We start from the raw sequence: 24,766 nt of genomic DNA, 5'->3' as shown, positions 1-24,766 counted from the left end.
TTCATATGACAGTAATTCTCATTTCATAACCTCAGACCTTTTTCAAGATAATTGAGAAATCTATTTTAAAAATGTGTTCTAATACAGATCTTTACTGGATTTTCACTATTTTTCTTTTCAGTAGTGGATACTGACTGTGTCTTTGTATTTTTTTTTCTGAATAAATATTTTGTACAGAACTTCAGCACAATTGTTTCCACACCCTTTATACAAGAGTACTTTATCTCCTTCCTATACTTTATAATATGGTTCATGACCGTTTTCAGCTCTGGATCCCCCAGCACAAGAAGAACATGGATATATTTGAACAAGTCCTGAGGGGAGCCATGAGGTTGATCAGGGGCTGGAGTATCTCTCCTACAAAGACAGGCTGAGAGAGATGGGGTTGTTCAACCTGGAGAAGAGAATGCTCTGGGGGGCATAGCAGCCTTCCAGTACCTCAAGGGGGTCTGCAGAAAAGCTGGGGAAGGACTCTGTCAGGGAGTTCAGGGCTTGGACAAGAAGTAATGGTCTTAAACATCAGGATCCCTCTAGTTTCATTATTTTGGAGACTGTACATGAAATATTCATATTAGGGAAGGGAGTGATGATGTTTTATGATGATTTTCAGTGACTGCAGGTAGACTAAGATTTACCTCACACCTAAATATGCTATCCTGATTCTTGAAAAATGGTTAAAAAGTGGGATTTAATTACTAAAAGTACATTTAATTACTAAGAATACAACACCACTGAAACTTATGCATGTGTGAAAGCTAAAGATTTGCTTAAAGAGAAGAATAACTGTGCTAGTTTTGGCTGGGATGGAGTTAATTTTCTTCCTACTATCTGGTGCGGTGGTGTTTTGGATTCAGGATGAGAATAATGCTGAAATCACACCAATGTTCTAGTTGCAGAGCAGTGCTTGCACAAAGCCCAGGACAGTTCAGCTCCTTGTGCTGCCCTGCCAGTGAGGAGGCTGGGGGTGCACAAAGAGATGGGAGGGGACAATGCCAGGACAGCTGGTCCAGGATGGCCAAAGTGATGTCCTATACCATATGATGCAATGATGAAGAATAAAAGGCACTTGGCTGGAGGGGTGCCATTGCTTGGGGACTGCCTGGGCATTGGTTGTCAGCAATTGCTTTTTGTGCATCACTTGCTCTATATATTCTTTTATCCCTATTATTATTTTACCTTCCTTTCTGTCTTATCATTTCTCTTTATAGCAACCCACAAATTTTATCATTTTAGTGATTCTTTCCCCCATCCCACTCTGGGGGAGTGAGTGTATGGCTGTGTGGTGTTTAGATGCCTGCTGGGTTAAACCACAATAGTCCTTTTGGCACCCTATGTGGGACATGAACAATTGAGATAACGACAGATCTGACCGAAGTGTATTAAAACAAAATCGTTATGAACATTTCATTAGTATAATAATTTCTGGTCACAATGTTGATCTTTTTGCTCTCAGAATTGTGTTTGTTCTCAGAGTTGTTTTGTGTAATACTTTACTTGCTGTACTTGTTCCCTGTTGTGCTGTTTATCATCTCTGGGGCTTAGATTAAGGTTAACATATCTGTGTAATGCTGGCTTATGACATGATAAAAGTACCAGTTGTGAGACTAATCTGGTGTTTGTATTCAGCATTGCTGTCATCTCTGTACTTCAGGAACTATCTCTTGGAAATTATTAATAATTACACTCTTCACCTTTTCTCCTCAGAGAACCAATCTATGGGGGAAGGGAAGGGCGATACTTTCTCCCACTTCTTTCACTTCCCTTTTTCCTTCCCCTTCCCCTTCTTCACCAGGCTAGTTACAGTAGCTCTTCAGAATTTTGAATATAATTGGGATGTTCAAAACAACATGTTCCTATTGCTATGTCTCCTGAATGTGTTTCAGGTTTTGTTTAAGATTAACCAACTATTTAAGAATACTACCCAGAAATCTGCCCTTATTCAGGATAATTATGAGTGGGAGGGAGTGTGGGAGGCTATAGGCAGGCATCTAGAAGAGTGGGTACCTCCAATGCTTTAGAATTTCACCACTGAACAAGTGCAGAACTCTGAAAATCTGGTAAAATGTTTAAGAGGTATGCCGTCACCCTGCAAATTGCACAGGGACATGAATCACTGCAACATGTTGGGGTCTGACCTATGCATACCAAATTACACTCAATATTAAATCAACCCTCCACAACAAGCACTTTGGCTAACCCAACCCCTGTGACAGGCCCTGCAGCTGAACCAGAGAAGCAACCCATGCAGGTATCAGTCACTCCTATACACAAGAAGAAACAATGGATGCAAAATTCATCTTGTTTAGTAAGGAAAGAAATTCCTATTAAGAAGGGAAAGGAAGAAGAAGAGGACATGGGAAGTTACTCTGAAGTAGGTCCATCATGGGAACAGGAGGAGGAACAGGTAGATTTCATAAATGATGCAGTAACTGCCTGAACTCAGGTGAGAGGTGAGATATGTGAAAAGATTTAAGCTGTCATCCAGGATGTATTACAAAGCATGAGACCTGGCCACGTAGATGGTCATACCATCATGTAGATGGTATGGAATAAGGGCTGGATACTGTCCTGGTTTCAGATGGGACTGAGTTAATTTTCCTCCTAGTGGCTGGTATGGTGCTGTTTTGCATTTAGGATGAGAATAATGCTGATAACACACCGATGCTCCAGTGGTTGCGAAGCAGTGCTGAAAAGTCAAGGACTTTTCTGTTTCTTATACTGCCTTGGCAGGGAGGTTACACGGGCTTCACAGGGAGCTGGGAGGGGGCACAGCCAAGACAGCTGGTCAAAAGGATGTACTATACCACATGGCATCATGATGAAGAATAACAATGGGGCTTTTGGCTGGGGGGAGTAAGTGGATGGCAGTGTGATACTTAGTTGTCTACCAGGTTAAACCACAACAATGTTATAGAATTCCTTATTTTTTTTTTTAACATTATGATGTAGATTATGTTAATTTCAAATTAAGTTAATTTGAAATAATATATTTGATTACTTAAAAATAATATTAGTAATTCAGTAACTGAGTTCTGAAAAATGTCAGTCTTCCTTAATTATCTGCCAAGATGTAATTCACTTGAAAAATGCTCATTAAAAAAACCATCTTGATTTCAGTTTTCCTTAACTTCTTTTCTAACACTCCTTAAATATTATTGTAAAATACAAATGTGGATTTATGTTGTTCTTTTTTTTTTTTTTTTTTTTTTTAATTTAATTTGCAAATGACATTAAATTTTAACACTAATGCTCTATCATTCACTTTCCCTTTTAGACATCAATTTTAGTGTATACTATCCTCTCTGGAGGGTCTTAGTCAAGACTGCTACCCATTATTTCTTTTTATTTATTTCTAGACTTACTGTAAAGATAACATGAAATGCTGGAGGCTGTTTTTGGATCAACGGTTTGGGAACATCTCCTAATCAGGGGAATTTTGTAAACACGTAGCTGCATTAGTTTTGATGAAATATTCCTCACCTTCAAGAGGATTTAAACAAACATTATCCTTGATTTGTCTGTGCAATTCACCTTAAGCAAACATGTATTGAGTTTATCATGGATTAGACTTTGTAATGTAATTATTCTACATTCAGGAACAGCAGTTTCAGTCTAGGAAACTAACTATTCTCTAATTGCTCTTGCTACAGAAAGCCACAGAAAAACATAGGTGCTCTATTAAAGATATGTATGGGTGCTCTATTAAAGATACGCATACAGTCAGGAGCTGCTTAGTGTACAAGATGTGTAATCTCTGTGGTTTCCCTAAGTGTGAGTAAAGCTATTGAATGTTGACAGCTCGTTATATGGATAGGTTTTAAATCCATTTACCAACTGTTAATTGATTAAACTTCAGGTGAAATTGTATATAGTACAACTCTTCTGTAAACTGAATTATTGAACTTAACAGAGGCTAAGAAAGGACAACATCTGTTTCTTTATCCTGGACTATATTACAAAAAAATCTTAGGTACAGTACTGAAGCAGGTCAAATTTAGAAACCCTATATGATCATGCACAAAGTTTGCTGCAGACACTATGATCCATACTGTGACTACTGTCTTCAGTAAGTTGTGACATGAAAATTACCTTCAGATGTCTCTCTCTCTAGCTAGAGTTGAAATATGCTGTCTCTGCATCTCATTCTAGCCATCTGCAGATAAAAACTGAGAGCTGTAAAGTTCCTTATAAACTGTACAGCAACATGCAGTATGGGGTTGAATTAGGAAGCAGAAGAGCTGATAGAGCTCCAAAACACTCCTAAAATATTTTCTTCTTTTTTAAAAAAGCAAACTCTACATTATTTGGCAATTACATTTCCTAAATCATTTCTGCATAGGCATATATTTGTTAAAACATACACCTTAATTTTTTGTGCATGCCTGTGTTGCTGTACACTGAACAAGAATGTCCAGTCAAATCATATGCATATGCATATGCATGCACAGTGTCCGCAGAGTCTGACAGACTGCTAGTAGAAACCTGTTGCTGGATAACAAAAGCAACGTTGTGTGCACATCACACTTTTATAATGAAAGTGTGCATATCAAAAAAGATTTTCACCAGAACATGAACAGGCACATCTGTTGCATGTGTTACTGCCAAAGTATTTGCAGCCTCCTGTTGAGGAACTAGCTCAAAATAAGGCTGCAAACAGTTTAAAATATCCTGATTTTATAAGTTGGCGGAACTCAATTTGCTATGACTGAAGAAGGTAAGATGTGAGAAGGAAAGGTTTCCTTTAAAAATGTGCATTTATAACCTGCAAGTTACATTAACTGTTTATCCTGTAAGAGCTCATGTAAGATTAGATTACATGAGAACAAATTTATCGAATACCAAAGTCATTTTAACCCAGTCTCCTATTTCTGATATGACCAGCAGCAAACAGACAGATCTGATAGGCTAACAAATAAGGAAAGAACAGATTGACACCTTCCCCTGTGCATCCTTGCAGAAACCAGCAGCTTAGGGCCCCAGCACTTTGGAAGTTGTGCTCAGAAAAATGCATTAAAATATCATTGACAGGACTTTCTTTCCTGAAATGCCTGAAAGCATATGAGTACTTTTCAACCAGATCTCACATTGACCTCACTTACTGCACTTTTTGTCCCTTAGTAGAGTAATCTCAGAGCAAATAAATTGATTTCACTTTGGGTGAAACTAAACCAGAAGATGAGCTCCAGGAGCTCTGATATGCACTGGTAATGTGCTCCAACCACTAATGGGCATTCATTCCATGGGATCAGAAGTAAGCAATTCCTCTCTTCCCTAAAATGCAAATGTAGACATATGGTCCTCAGTGACAACTGTTTTGCCCCATCTTTTGTAGCTGATTTAATTGCAAATGTAAGAACACTTCTGAGACAGTGAACAATCTTTCCTAAAACATCTTTATGCCATTCATAATTTTAGAGACCTCTTGAACATTTTCTGTAATCTTTTCCAAATGAAAAAGTTGAAGACTTCCTCTGCATGGAAAAAGCTTTCAAAATTCAGTGCATTCTTTCTGTATTATGCCTCATTCTGCATTATCCTTCAAGATAATGGAATTCAAAATTATATCAAAAATTAGAGATGTGGGATCACCACAAATCTAGGTAACGGCATGCTGTTTTCTATTTTGTTATGAATGTAATAATTCCCATTTGCTTTCTGACTATAGCTATGCATTAAATGTTTTCAGAAAACTAACCACAACATTAACCAGATCTCTTAAAAGGCAATACATTATTTACAGCTCAAGAGACTGCATAGTCTCTGTGGGCAGCTGCTCCACCACTCAAATATCCTCCTAGTGAAAACATTTGTCTTAATTGCAGTATGAACCTTTTGTGTCCTCATCCTTCTGTCATGAAGAGGTGGCTCTGTCCTCATGGTGGCCTTCTTAAAGGTATTGCAGTGTTGCATTGACATACCCCTGAAAGCCCTCCCTTTTCCAAACTAAACAAGCCCAGTTCCCTCAGCCTCTCCTTGCAGGGCAGGTTGCTCCAGCCCCCTTAACAACTTGGTGTCCCTCTGCTAAGCCTTCTCTAATTTACAACTTCCTTCCAAGGAAGGTTTTGTGCACAGCTCTCCAGTGAGTACCCAGCCTGTCTCACTGCTTCACTGCTTCTCCCTCGCAGGTGAAGGACAATGCATTTGTTGTTGAGTTTCACAAGGTTCCTTTAAGCCCATTCCTCCAACCCATCTAAATCTCTCTGAATGGCAGCCCTGCCTTTGAATCTGTCTGATAGTCCTTCAATTTACTGTCATCTGCAGACCTGAAGATAGGCAATTCTGCTGCCTCCTCCAAGTCACTGATAGAGAAAACTCTTAGATGTCAAGTTCCTATTTTCTTCATTGGTGAACTAAACAATTTTGTATAACAAGTGATCTTCATCAATTCACTCTATATTCATTTTCAAAATCACCAATGAATGTCCTGAACAAACTGCTGTGGGATTCCAACCATCCAGTGCAGTTTGATATATTCATTGATATATAAGAACTTCTTTACTGAAAGGGTTGTGAGGCATTGGAACAGGCTGCCCAGGGAGGTGGTGGAGTCACCATCCCTGGAAGTCTTCAAAAGACGTTTAGATGTAGAGCTTAGGGATATGGTTTAGTGGGGACTGTTAGTGTTAGGTTAGAGGTTGGACTCGATGATCTTGAGGTCTCTTCCAACCTAGAAATTCTGTGATTCTGTGATTCTTTTATAGCATATTTTTCATCTTCTGTCTTGGTCTGTTTTCCTTTCTGTGTGCTCTGCCTGAAAGAGGACTTTATTTCATGAAGCATCTGCTTCCACTTCACTGTTTCCCACATGAGATTTCCCAGTGTTTGCCCTGTACTTTTTTTTTTTTTTTTTTTTTTCCCCAAAGGATGAAGTATTTTTATGTGCTTTCACAGATGAGGTATCACCCCAAACTTCTTACATTTGTACCAGCCTTCTCCAATATGCATATGATGAGGTTTCATATTCTGGTTATAGCTAGTATTGTAAATTGCAAGAATTACTATTTAAAATAAGTGATGACTTCTGTATTTCCAATAAAGAAAAGAACAGGTATTGCCAGAGAAGTTTGTGAGAAAGTGGCAGTCATCCTGTGTAAATGCACACAAGTGTGTCCCACTGACTCCCAATCTCACCTCTCAGGCTCTAAGTCAGTCAAACTCAACACAGCATTTAGTTCCTTCTCTAAACCAAGGCCACTCACCACAATCATCATACTTCTCAAATCCAGACTTTTAGCTTTTCCTGCATGAAAAGCTTGAACTTCCATACCTTCCTGCCTGAGACATTTCAGCATTTCACTTGTTGTCTCAGAAGTCAAAATATAATTCTTTTCTACAGAAAGCCCCTGAATTCCAAACTCATTGTGCCCCAGGATGCACACCGGAACTCTTGGCTTCCTACACTAAAATTTCTACCATCCTGCTTCAAGGTCTTTTTCAATGCTAAGTCTAATCATCTTCCCCAATCTCATCCCAATCTTACTCCTACCTTTCCTTTGCTCTCTTTTAATACTTTACTGCTCTTGCCCTTCTAATTTCACCCGTGGGCTCTCACTGGCTGCCGTAACTTGTGCCTATGTGTGACTGAAATTTTATGATGGCCTAAACATCCTGAATCAATCCTGTTCCATCCTGAAAAACCAAGTCCTACTTTCTGCTAGCATCTGGGCTTTAAAAAACCTGGACATAAGCTGTACTTAAGATGGACATAATCCTTATCTGAAACCATTTTTATATTCACTGTGATGTCTGTTTTACTGGCTGTAGGGCTTTTATAGAGATTTTGGTTTAAATGCTGAAATCTGTGCCAGTCCTAGACAGATAAATTGTGTGTAAGCAGTTATTTGCACATCCATAAAAGCTGATTTATTGAATCCACTTTGCATGTGATGCACAGTCCTTCTGTACACAAACAAATCAGCAGCTTACAGGCAATTTAGCAGGCAGTATACAGTAACTACTTTTCAAGATGTCCAAATTCTTGTCTGCCAAGGGTATGGAAAAGCAACCAATTACTGTGAAAGTCTGAAAAAGCTGTGGCCTTTCACAAGGGACATAAGATTTCATTGTATACTGAACACTCCTTTTTGTAAGTCTGAGTGGTTAGGAACCACTGTTATCTCTACACTGTTGTAACTAGATTTTTTTTTTCTTGCGACTTTCATAAGTCATTTAGTATAACAAAAAGAACACAATGTACAGACAAAATTGTGCAGAAATCCCAAAACTATCTGTTGGAGAAAGAAGTTTATATAAACTGTTGTCCTACAGAATCAATCTTCAGTCAAACAGTCTTGCTGATCAGTTACCAGTGTAACTACGGACACTGCTATATACGAATCATTTGTACTCTCTTAAAACTTTATAAATCCTACACGGATCTGGAAAAAGAATATACACAAGCGAACCAGGCATTACTTAGTACTTAGAAGAAAAAAAAATAATTTATATAAGTTCTTGTAGCAATTACATTTCTTCTTTCTTTCTTTCTTTCTTTCTTTCTTTCTTTCTTTCTTTCTTTCTTTCTTTCTTTCTTTCTTTCTTTCTTTCTTTCTTTCTTTCTTTCTTTCTTTCTTTCTTTCTTTCTTTCTTTCTTTTTTATTTTTCAAAATTCAAAATAGGGTATATATATATATATATATATTTAGCTATTCTCTGACTTTTTTTGTACAGATATATGTAATCTAGATAAATTAGGCTCTAGATAAACCTAGGCTCTAAGCTTGTATACTGCATATTAATTCTCAGAAGCCCTGCTTGATTTCAGCATTTATTTGGACCATTTATTGTTAATCACTGCAGGTAACACCTCTCAGGCCTTTTAGACAGAAAGAAGTATTTTTCATTTGGAGTATTCTTGAAATACTGTAAGTTTCATTCAATCAAAAAATTACAAACATTTACACCTCACAAAGAGATCTTACTCTAGATAGAAGTAGAAGAGGATATATATTTTTTCCATTAAAATAAAGATTATTGGAATTTGGTGGATATTATTTAAAATTTAAGCTTTTTGCATAGCTACTGTTCATACCATTAATTTGAGTTGAGATATATAAATATAGTGCATGTGTCATAAATTAACAAAAATATTCTGAACCAAATAAAAAATTATGAAGACAGTTACCTCTTACTATTTTATAAATAAAGAATTCAGCTCTTACCAATTAAAACACAAACCATAAAGCTAGCTGGTATATCTCAACAAATAATCAAATTATTGGAAAGTAAAACAAGAAAAAACTCTAAAAACTAAGAAAATCCATAAAGCCACATTAAATGAAAGCAAACACATTTTCACATGATTAAGTTTTATGCATAGCTAAGATTTTTGTTAATATATTAATTTATTATATTTACCGAATTTATGTAAAATATGCAACTACTGTGCACAGTCACCCTTCTAAAAGCAAAGCTAGACATTTGCTTTTGCATTGTCTATCTTGGAGTGTTTATTTCCTTGGAAGTAAATGAATCAAGAAGCAAGAAGATTGTGGGAGGGCAGAATGATCTCAGAAAACATAGTCTGTCTCTGTCCAGACATCTGTGATTGTTCAGTAATTACCAATACTCACAAATACAAGCTAATTGGCTAGTCTAAGTGCTGGGATGCATACTAAAACAGTGGCAATTGATCTCACACTTCACAATATAAAAGTCATTTGACTGTGTGAGTTGTGAAGAAATTTTGATAGCCAGTCTGCAAGCAGATTTTTTTAAGCCAATGAATGCTTTATTTACTTGCTTTTTTTCCTTCCCCTAAAACATAACACACTAAGTATCAAACAGGTAGGACATCATACATACAACAGCTTTTTAAAATGATTTACAGCAAAACCCACCCTTCTACTTTAAAAACACTTTATTTCAAAATTCAATTAGGGGCAATGCAATAAAAGTAATATGCAGTAATTGAAATGATGTCCTTGTTTTTCAAGGTGCAACGGAGCTCTGTAAAATGAATCATTGGCTTCTTTAACTCCCTTTCCCTTCACCATCTTGCACTTCTGATGGCAATTAATGCAGTCTTTGTAACCAATACCAAAAATGAGGGTGTACACTGTCTCTGTGAGATGGTGTTTTGGACCTAAATACACAGTTTACATATATTCTGGACCAAAACCAACATCTTTTAATTTTAAAGGGCACATTTTCAAAGTAAGCTTATATGCATAGTTTTAACATACATATGATAGTCTAATAGTCACTGTAATTTTTATATATTTGCCCTTAAGGTGGGTATTCTTAATCCATATTAATTATATTAATTATTAATATTAATAATTAATATTAATACTATTAAGAATTATTATTATTTTTTTCATTTTCATTTTCATGTAGACAAACTGTATCTTAACAGTGAGTTTAACTTGTGGACAACCTCTCTTCTTGCCATGACAGTGCAGGCAACCCAAAACAGGGAACGTCAAACAGCAATTTCTAACATTTAATTTTCTGAGCATATGTATCAATAAACAATATGAGAAATGTAAAAAAGATCAGAATATTCTTACTCAATATAAATTTTCTTATAAATTCCCTTGTATCTGTTGTTCATTTCTCTTCCCCTGTCTCTTCACAGTCTCAAATGCTGTTCATTGTCGGCACTTTTTTTGCACTGCTCCTACTTTCTTATCACTGAACAGCTCCAAAAATCATATTGCAAATCTTTTTTTTTTTTGGCCACTTTTGTCATCTCTCCAACTGATAAAATACTATATTTCAGATATAATCAACTCTTGCTAAATTATTATAAGATTCTTCAACCTTTTACATCATGTTGCTGTAATGACATCACCTTCTGCTAGTTTCATCCCTCCTTCCTCATTAGATATAATACTAAAGATCATTTAATATAAACTTTGAAAAATTTTGTTACATACCGCTCTCCACAGGCTTTTCAGTGCTTAAGGCTTCAGTATTTTAAGCCAATTTTATTGGAAGACAATGAAGTAATAGTAATGCAAATACTTTCTTAAAACAAGTTAATGAATTGGCTCTACTTGTCTAAAGGCAGGGTTGGTCTGACAGCAAAGGCCAGAGGCAACGTAGAGTGTAGGCATTCTGGAGCCTCACCAAACCCTGCTTTAAGACAAGGCTTATATTTATGCAAAGCCTTTAGTTTATGTTTGCAAATCTAGCTGCCTGGCAGCATGCCTCCTGTAATTCCTTCAGACAAACTAGTGAATGACCTATCTTGGAGCCATGCCATTGTCTTCAAACAGATTTATATTCAGTTTTATAGCTGATGTCAATTCAGAAGATTCCTAATTGTTATTTGAGAAAACAAAAGAAATACTAATTTCTACAGAGAAGGAAAAATACACAACACAAGACCATATCTTGAGAAAGCTGACATAGTTTTCTGGATCTGAATGTTTTCTGATACTGGCATTACTTAACCATGTTTTAGAAAGCTGACCAAGGTTTTAAACATCTAGCTGTCTGAAAAGCCACCATATTTATTCACTGGAAGATTAAAAATAGATTTTCACAAAGAGAAGTTACCTAAAAGATTATCAAGAAAAAAACTAAATTTAAAACATTAAAGCTTTTTATGAACTGTTGAAAAATTCTTCTGTTAATCCTTCATTAAATATGCAATAGTAGTTATCTCTGACTTTTTCTGATGCCATTTCAAATACCTATCCTTATCTACTTAGTAAAAAGTATCTATCATCCTTATCTATTCTATCATACCTACCTATTCTATATCCTTATCAGACTCACTGAAAGTCTCTGAGATAACCTGACTTTACTCTGCAGTTTGATCATCTCTTGCTCTCTTGCTCCTTGGAGAAGCTTCTTATCCCAGCTCTGATCTAATCTAAAACTGATCTTTTTTTTTTTTTTTTTTTTTTTTTTTGGCTTATTATTCTCACGCCACCTTGATTATTTTTATATTTCCTCTTTTGTACCTTCAACAAATTTAGATTTTTTTTTTCACTGTTAGGGATCTACAAAACTCTGCCTATTCAAAAATATTTTGTTTCATTTCATATAGTTATGCTATGGAAACAGCAAATTCCTCCAGAAATCTTAACAGCTTTTTACCCAATAAGTGCTCCAGGATCAATCTGAACTCATATTCATGTCCAAATTTTGGAACAGAGTGGAACTGTCTGTCCCAATGTTAGAGACACATGAAAAAGAAATCAAGGACATGTTAGATAGCAGAAAAAGATACATGTTCATACTCCTTTGTTCTCTGATAACTGAATGTAACAGGTTGCCCTGAGAAACTGTGGATGCCCCATCCCTGGAAGTGTTCAAAGTCAGGCTGGATGGGGCTTTGAGCAACCTGGTCTAGTATGAGTTGTCCCTGCCCATGGCAGGGATTTGGACTACATGATCCTTCAGGGTCCCTTCCAACCCAAAACATTCTGTGAAGCCATTCTCACAACCTTTTGTCAGCCACAAATTTTTATTTACTCTTAAAGTAAATGGGATTTCTGTGTGGTATCAAATCAAAGCTCTAAAGAGTGAGTAAACATAACTTTCAAGATGTGTTTACAGCAGCATATCTTAGACTCTTTAGGAGTTACTTCATTACAAACTGCTCTACTATACAGTACATTTTAGTACTACCTGAACTAGGGGAGTACAGTGGGGAAGCATGTTTGACATAACCACTACTAAACATAATTAGTTCACAGCTAATTATGAAGAAAATTAATTTTACTGGTTCAGTCTTAACTATTTTTTTATCATTCTACTAGACGTAACTGGCCAGGATCATTCTCTGCTTCCAGTAAAATGCACATAAAGATACTTGCTAATTCCTGTTGGTGATGAAGACAGAAAGCATCCTTGCTTGCACTTGTTCACAGAGGCCGGTCATAAACTGAACTGGTCTCAGCAGACTCCTATGCAAGGCATGAAAATTAAGCCCATGAAATATATTATGCTCTAAACAGGCTCTGTGATGAAAGAGTGCCACTGCAAAAAGCTGGTAGTTCCAAGTTTGGCTATGGTGGTTTAACCAGGATTATGTACTGTTCTCAATTGCCTTTAAAGGACAAATATTAAATATTTATGTAAACTTATTTGATAAATACATGAAATCATTTTATGATGCCTAAATTAAATTTGTAACTGAAGATCCCACTGTCAGCAAATTATAAGATATCTCATAAGAATAGGTGTACTGGAATAGACTAAAGGTCTATCCTATTATTGTTTCTCTGACTAGGTCAATCAATGAGGAATTGATGAATGGTGATTAGAACAGGGCAAGAATATTGCTGTATTTTCCTGGTATATTCTCTCAACATCCATGGACCTGTGGTTCAATGATCTCTGTGGGCAAATGTGGTATCTTTGAGTTTAATTGACTTTACTGTATTTTTCTTCCAAGAATTTGATGTTATTTAAACATACTCTGTAAGTTTACGCACTTTTTATGTGGCATCCTGGAACAGCAAGTTCCACTGTCTGATTACAAGTCTATAAGATTATAAGTCTAAAGATTTCCTTGACTTTGAATATGCCATATGATAATTTTATTTAATGTTCCCTAGCTCTTTTATTATGAGACAGTGAACAATAGCAGCCCATTCACTTCTGCCATGTCTCTCATGATTTTAATTAACTCTATTGCCTTCCCTCTTAGTCATCTCTTGTTCTGACTGAAGAACCTTAGTCTATTTACATAACTTCTGACTTCTTTATTTCTCTTCTCTCTCTCTACCTTTCCATTTTACTACTTTCTTTTGTGATGAAAGGAAATGAATGCAAACATTGCTGAAGATAACTCAGTATCATGACAACCTTATGCAACTGCTTGCAGTTGGCTTTCATTTATTATCCCGAGTATTTTAATACCGTAAGCAAATTTGAACACCTCCATTTCTAGTTGCAAATAAGCTGGATAGTGCAAACTGTATCATAGCTGTTCTAGGATCAGACTGTGAATGTTACTCCAGAGAGAAAACTGAATAATTTATTTCTATCTTTTTTTTTTTTTTTTTTGTTATCCTTTAACCATCTACTGATGGATGAGAGAACTCTTACTCTAAACACAGTTATGTTTTTTTTTTCAAACATCTTCAGAAAAAAATCTTCCTCATTGTTTGACCTAGTCAGAGAAACAACAATACAAGGATAGAACTTCAGTCTATTCCAGTACACCTGTTCTTATGAGATATCTTATAATTTGCTGACAGTGGGATCTTCAGTTACAATTTTAATTTAGGTATCATAAAACGATTTTATGTATTTATCAAATGAATTTACATAAAGTCTTTTGGAAGTTAAGAGCTGCAAGGTGAAAATCATGATGCCTCTATCTTTGTATGAGTTCAGCAGGGTACCAGTCCAGGGCAGCTGTGGGACCACAACTGGATAAGAGGTCTAACTTCTTAGCTTGTGAGTAGAAACACTTGGTTTCCTATGCATATTAACAAGGCCACTCTAACACCCATTCAGAGACATGCCAAGAAATATACGAGGAAAGACTGAGGTATGGGATTTTGTTACAGCCATTCTATCAAAGTCTTTGGTGTATAATTATAGCTATTGATATTTCTGGCACAGCGGTCTTTCAGTACCCTGGTAAAAAAGCAACTTTTTTATAGGTAAAAAGGCAACTCTGATGACAAATATAGGTGACTTAGAGTTTGATTCTCTTTAGTACACTAACACACTCTCAATCAGCAATGCTTAGATCCCGTGTTTTCTGTCTTGGTATACTCTAGGCATAGCAGAGGCTCAACAACACTTCCCAGTAACATGTGTCTCCTTAAGACAGAAAATTCACTTGCTGTGAAGACTGTACATTGTAAATTCATCTGGTGAGAAATGCATGTATGCAAATTGGCCTTCTGTGATTCCACAAGTTATACTAAAGAATCTGATGGATCCTGGCTAAAAAAGGCAAGCATTCTGGTCAGGAAGCACTGCATGATCCCACAGCTGCAGTCTTGAGTAGTATGACAAAGGAACAAACAAGTTCAAGAAATGAGGAAGGAAGGAAATTAACAGAAAGAAAACAGGACATTAAGGAAGGACACAGTAGTAGGACTGGAGGAAAAAGAGCTTCTACGGTTAAGAGGAACAAAGGATTGTATAAGCTGTGCTATCAGACCAGAATAACTCTACAGAGACTACTGAATTCTAGAATGTTAGCATGTTGAAAGCCATCAAAATGAGAATGGATGTGTGATCATTGCTTAAAAACTGAATATACTTTCCTGTCTTGTCCTGTCCTTTCCTTTCTGTACTTCAGCAGCAAAGGCAAATAATTTATGAAAGTCTGAATGGTAATATAATTATTATTCTACGACACTTACACCCCAACATTATTATTTCTGGCTAAAATAAATGCTGCACCTTCTATTTTCAATAACATCTATTTTGTTTCTATTCTCTGTAGATATCACAGAATCAGTAACTTGAAAAACAGCATCAATTTTTTCTTCTTCACTTTAAACAGAGAAATTTGATGAATTTAAAACCTAGCTAATATAATTTGATGGAAGTATATTTTTACAACTGTTTAGCGTGTAACTGAAATCACAGTAAGAACTTTGAATCAAGAAAGTAGCTTTTAAAGTGTTGTACTCCAGTGCACAGTTTTAAAGATAGAGATAAAAAAAATCTACCAATAGGTATTATTAAAATATTTCACAATATTTCTTTTTTTTGTAAACTACATAGGAAATTGAGTGCTCTTTTCTTTAGAGTATGATTATGTAAAAGGACATGGTAGATGTGACCTGCTGTCACAATAGGAATTTCCATTGGTATCAGTAGGAGCTGAAGACGCTGTTGTGTCTTGCAACTCCTGCTTGATGCAGAAGCCAATAGCTTTTATTATGTTACTGAACAGATGAGACTAGTAAGGAGATAGCACAGATTTCACTGTATGCAACACTGGGGTAATATTTTCTAGATTAAGCATTCAAAAAAAAATTCTAAATTGGCTTTCCAATTTAATGATTATATTTTAAATAAAAATCTTATCACAAGAGCACTTAGAAGGAATTTCCTATTACCTTGGCAAAACCTGTATCTTGAAATAGTAATCAAGGGCTGCAACTTCATTGGTTTTGTAATTTCCATCTATCATTCTGAACACTATGTGTGTTCATCTTATCAAATATGTCTTTCTCTAAGCAGGCAGCTTTCACCATTTTACAGCTTTAACACCACTGCTTGATTATATCCTATTTCTCTGGTTTCACTAATGTATTTCTATCTCAGTTCTATGCCAGAGCTTTTGAAATAACCCTTTTAGGCCCCATGCACTGTCTCAGTCTGATTTTGATATTCCAGCTCTTGGCTACAGCAAATTCTCTATGTCGTATTATCATATCCTCAATTTAAATGAACTTTTTCACTGATTTTTTAATTCACACTTCTGGAATCAAATTGCTTTTGGAGATTTACTAAGTTTAGTTTATAGAGTGAAACTCCAGTTTGGCATTGCCTGCCAAAGGCTGAACTCATGATGTTATTAAACCCTAAGTGTTAGAAAACAAACTCCAGTGAGGCATGTTTGCTATCTAACTATCCTATCCAAAATACACCATGTATTTTAAAAACTATTTAAGGAAACTATTATTTTCAGATGTTATTTTTATTGTGCGATTGCATTTTTAATGTTGACAACATCTGAAGTAATAGATAATATAATATCTTTGTTTATTTCATAAAAAAGAAAAGACATTTTACAGGCAGACTTTAAATCAACTTGTTAACTGTCATATATATTAAGTATCTGAAAGGAAAAGATGATTGGCTTTCATTCTTGAGTAGCATGTCTGTTTTATCTTTAATGTATCCTTGACCAAACAGAGCAATGAAAAGCAATGGCAATACATGTATAACATTTATGAAGAAAATGGGCATTGTGCTACTGATTTTAACCAGGGAAAAGAAAAAAAAAAAAGGATAAACTTTTTGGAATTAATTTTCATCAACTGAAAGCAAAGAAGAGCTACTGTGCTGTGGTTTCTTATTTTCTTTATACAAACTCAGAAGCTCTGTATTTTTATTTACTTTTTAATTAGAAAAAAATATTACATTCCTTGTGGCAATTTTCGTAAGAGAGAAGACTCAGGTATTGATTAGAAAATGTGTCTTGGAGAATCAGTTTGGAAAAAAAATAAGGAAAAAGAGAAGGTGCTTGATGTTATTTAGCAGTCCTACTATATTCAGAAAGTCTGACAAATCTTTTGTATAATCTAAGCTTTTCAACAACCATCCTTCTCTGCTTGCATCCAATCTAATTCTGAGTTCTAATTTTATCAGGTCTCACACCTCTAATGAGTGGTTTGCATGTTCAATATCTGCCATTTTAATGTACAGAATGTTAAAAAAATATTCTGGAAATGGTTTTGTCATGTGGAAAACTTGAATGATATGAATTTTGAAAATAGCTGTCAGACTCTTAGTGACCACAACATCTGCTGGATATGAACCAGATAAAAGTGGATATGCATTTCTGATAGGGTCAATTTTATTTATTTATTTATTTTTAAACAATGAAAAAGCATATTATAAAGAAGCAGTTATCCTCACATTTGAAAAGTACGTATTTTCATCTCTTTCTGAACGCTGTAATCATGTTCTTTTCTCTCCACTCACTCCACTCATGTCACCTACCCTTTCAGCTCTTTTCTTTCCATGTAGTATTTTTTGCCTTCAACTCTCATGTCTTATTACACTGTCACTTTCCTAATGAAGCAAAAATTAATCTAAGTAAGCTCTTTTTCCCTACTGCTCTCAGTGATGTTAGGGTTTCCAGTTAAAATGGCATCTATTATGGTCTCAGCAGGCTTTTGCTCCCACTATACTCAGCCTTCTAAGGCTGTAAAGTCCCTAGAAGCCTCCTGAGGCAGGGATCACAAGCGAAGCTAAGAATACCAAATATGGAGTTTTAGTTGGTGGCAAGTAAAATTTAGATGCAAGACCAAAAAAAGCTATCCAGCGAGAAAAAGCTATCCACTTGCTTTCTGAACTAACACAAACCTTGCAGTGATTTTATTCAAATAAAAAGTCAGAGGAAAGATGTGGTTGTGACAATTGTGTTTAAGAAGGCAAAGATAAAGTTTCAGAAAGCTACATGATTTGGGTTTCCTATTAACTAGATCTAATTGTGTTCCTGTTCAGTGTGTGGGATTTCTAGGCTGTCCTTTGGAGACACCTAATTCCAAGCACTCTAAATTACCTCTGTGGCACAAAATGGTTTATATGCAGATAGTACCATATTTAAGCTGTATGACCTCCCCAGATTTTCCTTTTATTTTAATATATTTTTATTTTGTACAAAGCTCAACATGCTAGCTTTTCACAAATATGAAAGACATAATTCATATGATGTTATGGCACATGTATCAACTACGTCACATATATAATGGAATACTGCAATAAAGCAGTAAGTTCAACATGAGCATCCAAACTATTTTAACTGCCATTAGAGAGAGCAATCACTTTTTTTTTTTTTTTTTTTTTTTCCTGCCAGAAACTTCAATTTCTGAATAATATCAAAGATGATCTGCCAATCCTCAAACTTCTCAAGTCTGATAATTTTTGATAGCTAGGAGTATTTATTATTTTCAGCATCAAATCATCACCATGCATTACACAGTTTTATAACTGAAGGGTATATCAAATTTGACACACGGAAAGGCCTGAGTAGGCTCATAAAAGGAATATAAAAAGAATGTCCTGTTTTATTTTTTTTCCATGTACTTTTACAAAAAAATTATATTGATTTTATAAACAGGAAAAATACATGATATCAGGATGCAGGACTACAGAAAACTGCTGTGTAAGTAAACTTAGAGGGGGCTTAGTGAAAGAAGGCCATTAGATTGAAAACAGTGAAACCTGAGTAAAAAGTGAATCCTACCTTTCTGTGCTCTAACTTAAATGTGTTTCAGTTAATCAGCAGTGAATAGCCATAGAAACACTTAAGTCATAAACTATTAAGAAGAGGACTAAGCTTCCTTCTTATAATAAACAGAAAATAAAAGAAAGCTAAAAAAACCACACCTTTATTGCATTTCACATGTATAAAGCAAACAATGCAGAATAATATATATAATATTTTTCCAACTTTAATATGACTTGATCCATAAAAAGCTGATTCTGATTTTTTTGGGGAGCAGTCTTTATTGACAAGATTCAGAATTGGGAACTTTTTATCTGGTCATTTTCTTTCTTCAGCTTTTCAGACACATATTTTATTTTTATTTATTTATTTATTTATTTATTTCTAAACAGCAAATGACATAGAATTATCCTGATAATGTACACAAAATTAAAGATTTAAGTATAAATAAAAAGGTATACACATAAACTGCCTTTTTACATTTTGCAGTTTATGTTTAGATTCAGAGCACTGTGTATGAATCATACAAGGAGAATTTTACTCTCTTTTACTCCAATAATCATCTGTCTCTGATATCCTATGACATGGACTAGCTAGAGGCTAGTGTTCTTGACTACTCAAGATGGAATAAAGTTTAGGAAAAATTTCAATAAATACAGGTAATCAAGTCTGAAAATTATTCTTGTCCAAAATATACAGAAGTGATTTTCTTACCTTCAAATACTCTGAAAGCTTTCTTGCAGCTTGGTAGAGGCCATTTTGCAGAATTTGATTTTTGAAAACTTTCTTGTAACTTCAAATATTCCGTAGGGAAAAAAGACTTGGTAGAGTTGTTCAGTTCTACAATAATTAACAGGAAGGAATATTTGCATATAATTTGCATATGGCTATACTATAAAATATAGTGCCTTATCTACTATACAACACATTTTCTGATTAGAACACCTCTTAAAGATTTTTAAAATCACATGAAAATAATCTTTTCCAGATATAGCAAGAACAAGTCTTGAACATGCTCTTTTGATTTTATTCCTCAGAACTAAAGCACTTAGAAAACATGATGTCAAATGCTAACAAAATGAAGTATGTTATAAATCAGGCTATTTAATTTACAAGCCTATGATGACCTCTATGAATGAAATAACATCTATCAGTCTGACTGTGGAATTAATTCTCAGTTCATGTTGTTTTTTGTTTTAACATTGTCACTCAATAGAGAGGGAAAAAGTCTGACAATTATTTTGGAGTATTTTTTTATACTGTGAATTAACTGGCTTTAAGAATGCGTTCATAGAATGATGAATGATAGATTGCAGGAGTTGGCAATAACCTACAAATTGCAAGAACTCATTAGCTCCTCTGGATATAATTTGGATTATAATTCGGATTATATTTGCATGGAGAGCTACTCAAAACTGGGAAAATTAACCTGTCCATAGCAATACAATGGCAAACACAGCTTAAAAGTGACCATATATTCCTACCACTGAAAAGAATTGATTTGATGGTAACAGGCAGAGTAGCCGAGTTAGCAGTTAGCATGGGAAACTTCAAAACCCCCAGTTATGCTTGCTTAACAAAGATTCTTCCTTCTAATTGTCATGACTCCAGATAAATACTAATAGTGTCAGCAGCTACTGCAATTTCTTGTATACTTTAAAAGGAAGAAAAGACTCTTCACAGACCTTTGAATAGACTTATGTATTGTTACTTTACTTGTTTCATTGCAATTTTACATACTTTTTCAATGATCTGGATTTTATGAAAGGGACAAATCTTTTTCTCCAACAAATTAGAGAAAAGTCACTTTATAGAAACAGGCTCCAATAAGAAAAAAAAAAGCAAATGCTCTTTAGCTGCAGTTTCTTTCTCTGTGTAACAGGAAGATGTTAGCAGTTTTGAAGTAAAAAAAATAATATTCTGGCTTCATTCTAAAAAACTATTGGGTGCTTTTTGGTATTTCACTATGTCAGAATCCAGGTGGAAGTAGTCAAACCCCACAAATCCTTTTGTCTCATGTGAGAACAACACTATTACACCAATAACCCTCTGTCAGTGAATGGAAACAGCTGTTTTTTCTCCTAAATGTAAAGGGAACAAATTTTGTAATTTTCACTCATGTTTTTTAAGTTTTATAGAAGAACTTCATATGCTACTGAACATATTTTGATTAAGTACTATTTGTATTTAGAAAATAGCCTCTTGCCTCTGACAGCATCAACAAAGGGTGTTTTAGTTTTAGTTTCCTTCTACAGGCCTAAAAATTGACTCAGCTCTTTTCAGCTTTATTGTTCAAATTTAAACGTTGAATACTCTACTGAGGCATTGATTATTTATTTTTTTTTCACTTTCTTTCCTGAAGAAAAGACAGATGGGAGAAGCGCTTTCAAGAGTCTTCAGGAAGGATTGGAAGTTCACTCTCAAGGTAACCAATAGAAAAGGCTCACTTGATATGGGCAATAGGACAGGATAAGTATCCTTGTGGATCATGTTTTGACACATCCTTTGTGGATAGTTGATCTGTTTTCCTTCATCATTTTTCAGATGTTATGTGCATCCTTCTATTGTAGTTAGATTCAGTCAGTTTGCAAAATAGCACAAACTAAAAGGTTATCTTCCTAAATGTTTTGTTTTTGAGATATCCTCGTAAAATAAAATGCAATTATACAAAAGGAACATTGCAGAAAGCATACAGAATAAATTAATGAGGGAAATGAGACATCCAGGCTGTAGCTATTAGAGAAATAAATATAGAATACTAGCAATTCTGCTTCCTTAGCTACCCAAACCTATAACAACAGTGACTTTTGCATAACTTTTAAAAGGATTAATAAGCTTCCTGAGTTAAAAAAAAAAATTCATTACTTCTTATATTGGTCCATCATCATCCATTTTCCCTAATGTGTTGATTTTATTAATTTAAGGATAAATTAAGGATTAATTTCAGGATATAGTTAAGGATATGTTATCATCATAGTGGGTGACATTGGTAGTAGGGTGATGGTTTGACCAGATGATCTTGAAGGTCTTTTATAACCTCAATGACTTTATGATCATCAATATTTCTTGGTTGACTTAAAAGCAGCCTGAAGTGTTAGGCATTGGGAAGTTACAAAATATTTTTCTTAGTATATAGTTAATCCTAAACACATCTCATACCGTTATTACTACTTACATTAGACTCTCTCTGTATAACACTGTATTTACACTTCAGCTGCATAAATCCAGTTCCTCAATAAAACTAAATAACTTTTAAATATTTTGATAGAATGGGTTAGATTGGAAGTCATATCTTGAGGTCAACTAGACCAACCCAACTGCTCAAGCAGGGTCAGCTAGAGCAGGTTGCCCAGGTATGTCCAGTTGGGTTTCGATTCTTCAGGTGGAGTTTCCACAAACTCTTTGAGCAACCTGTTCTAGTGCTTGGTCATCCTCACAATGGAAAAGTGTTTTCTTGCATTCAGATGGAATTTTATGTGTTTAAGTTTGTGTCCATTGCCTTCTGTCCTGTTGGTGGGCACTACTGAGAAGAGTCTATTGGTCTTTGCTTTGCTCCCTCCTATCAGGTATTTATACACATTGTACATTAAGAACTCAAAAACTATAAATAATCCTGAAATATTTCACTTAAACAAAAATACTTCAAAGGTGTTTAAAGTTTTACAAATACATTTTATCAGGTGTCCATTTCCCTCTTTACACTCTCCCAGTAATATTTTACTGCAGCAGCTCTGTTAAATAGCTTTTCTTTACTTAAAATGCCCTCAATAACTAAAAACAATTATCTATTGGTGAAACACATTTTAAATCAGTTCCAAAGGGGCATTAAACATTAAGAAAATGAAATGAAATCAAGCCGAAACTTCTAAACACCAGCTAGGCATTTTTTTTACACATCTTCTTCTCTGCTGCAGTGCTGGCTTAGTCAGTCCTTATCCATGGCCACCACCAACTCCCCAGTGAACCATCTTGTGGCAACTAGTTCATCTGAAAAAAATGCCTCCTTCCCATCCAAATAACTTTTTTTTTTTTATTATTTTTCCTTTTTAGTCCAGACAGTTCCTCAAACTCATCTGTCATCAGATTATATAAAATTTTGCCTGTGCAGTGGAGGAGTCTGTGTACAACCAGAAATACAAGCTGGGCAGCTCTGCAGATCAATAGAAAATCTCTCTTTAATCTACATCCCCAACCTGTCATCACCACAGCACTCGCTCAGTTTAAACAGAAGAGCTGCATGATCTCTGAAGCACACAAAAATAACATTTCTGCATGGCTGAGTTATTTCCATTATTTTGTGACCAGTATATGCACAGTTTTAAGTGCTGTGAAGGGCCTAGCTCCAGTCATCAGTCATATCATAGTGGAATTTGATTGTAGTGGAATTCTATTCACATGGATATCAATATAAATTCAAAAATTTTATGAATTTACTTTTTATAGTTCCAGGTATAAAAGACTGACTCATGCTATTCTAGGTAAAATACCTATGGCACTCTCTCCTATTCCTATATAATTTATGACATCAAAAAACACTTACTGACCATGTTTTCCTACTGCTTAAAGTCAGGAACACTAGAGATGAGGGTGAAAGAGGGCAGGAAAGGAGAATTTAAAAATAAGATTAGTTAGCAGAATTCTATAATACTGCCAACCTTATTTTCAATTGTAGCTGAATTAAAGTCACAAACCCAAAAGGTTTATTTTTTGCTAATTAAGTTATCCATTTAAAAAATGCTGTTCTAGTGAGATATTTTGAGAAAATTTATGCTTATAATGCTTGGAATTTGTAATTATTTAGCAAGAGAAAGCCAAAAAAATACAAAATATCAGAACCTCACTTCAAATATCAAAAAGTTTTAAAATACATTCTCAGAATAGTTTCTTACAACTTAAGAAAGCGTGTGTGGCACAGTCCTAGAAAGAATCCTAGCAAAGAATTCCACACAATGGATAACAAGACTAAAGTTTAATCTCAATGGATTTTGGATGTACTTGTACATTATTATTTCTTTGGACAAGAAACTAATTTTATGACTGTATTTGGTCAGCATGGATTTACTATACTTTTAACTACATATTTATTCAGACCAGAAATACAGGAATGAAAAGCAAGAAAAATTTGTCTATATTGTAGAAACTTTAATTTTTATACCTGCTTGGAAAAAGACTCTGGCTATTGTAGTACGACATAGTGGACATGGAGTGCTGGCTGGATTGTCTTTGGCAAGCATCCTTAAACAAGGTTCACAAAAGATGTGGTGACATGGATAGCACATGTAAGGATTGAAATAAACATCCAGGCATACGGCACAGAGATAGCTTTCTTTATCTCTTCTGAGTTCAGGCTCATCTTCTGTATGCAGGTTATCATTTGCAGTCTGCAAGAAGAAAAAGAAAAAAATCTCTTTACAGCTCATAACTATTTTGGATAAAACAATATGTAGGAAGATGTTTTTAAATAAAACTTAAGAAGTCAGTACACTCTGACTTCATTAATTTTTAATACAGGTTACTTTTAATGAGATGATGAAATATACAGGTAAGAGAGGAATGCCACAACAAGCATGGGAAGAAGAACAAATATCATATGAGACAGTAAAAGAAAGAAATAACAAAACCAAAAAGGTTGATTAAAATGGTACTCTGGTCATATTTCTTAAAATAAACTTTAAAATTTATTTGTAACTTTGTTACCAAAATAACTGGTTACTTTTCTATGAAATGCAGAAGATAGTAACAATCCCTAAAAATAACCTGTGGATTGTTCTTCCTTTGAAAGGTCATTAGTGAAGTACATGTTTCAGCATGAATAATGATTCACAATTTGAAACAAGCCACAACTTTATTACTATAACGCAGAACCTTCACCTTAAAGTAGACAGTCTAGGAAATCCTAACACTTTTGGAAAGTGCTTTATTTTGCCAGCA

General features: G+C 34.9%; 1 protein-coding gene across 2 annotated transcripts in view; it reads right to left on the bottom strand.

Annotated features, from left to right (window-relative positions):
• RNF180 (ring finger protein 180) overlaps positions 1–24,766 on the bottom strand; it is an 85,633-nt gene that overhangs the window by 5,388 nt on the left and 55,479 nt on the right. For both annotated transcript variants that reach the window (XM_072031258.1, XM_027446501.3), the window contains exons 5-6: positions 23,991–24,216; positions 19,550–19,675 (exon numbers count right to left, since the gene is read on the bottom strand). In XM_072031258.1, coding sequence (XP_071887359.1) covers positions 19,550–19,675; positions 23,991–24,216 — 352 coding nt within the window. The remainder of the gene's footprint in view (positions 1–19,549; positions 19,676–23,990; positions 24,217–24,766) is intronic.

This window comes from Anas platyrhynchos, chromosome Z (genome assembly GCF_047663525.1).
Source record: "Anas platyrhynchos isolate ZD024472 breed Pekin duck chromosome Z, IASCAAS_PekinDuck_T2T, whole genome shotgun sequence".
In the NCBI taxonomy this organism is placed as follows: Eukaryota; Metazoa; Chordata; class Aves; order Anseriformes; family Anatidae; genus Anas; species Anas platyrhynchos.
This window is presented reverse-complemented; position numbering and strand designations above follow the sequence as displayed.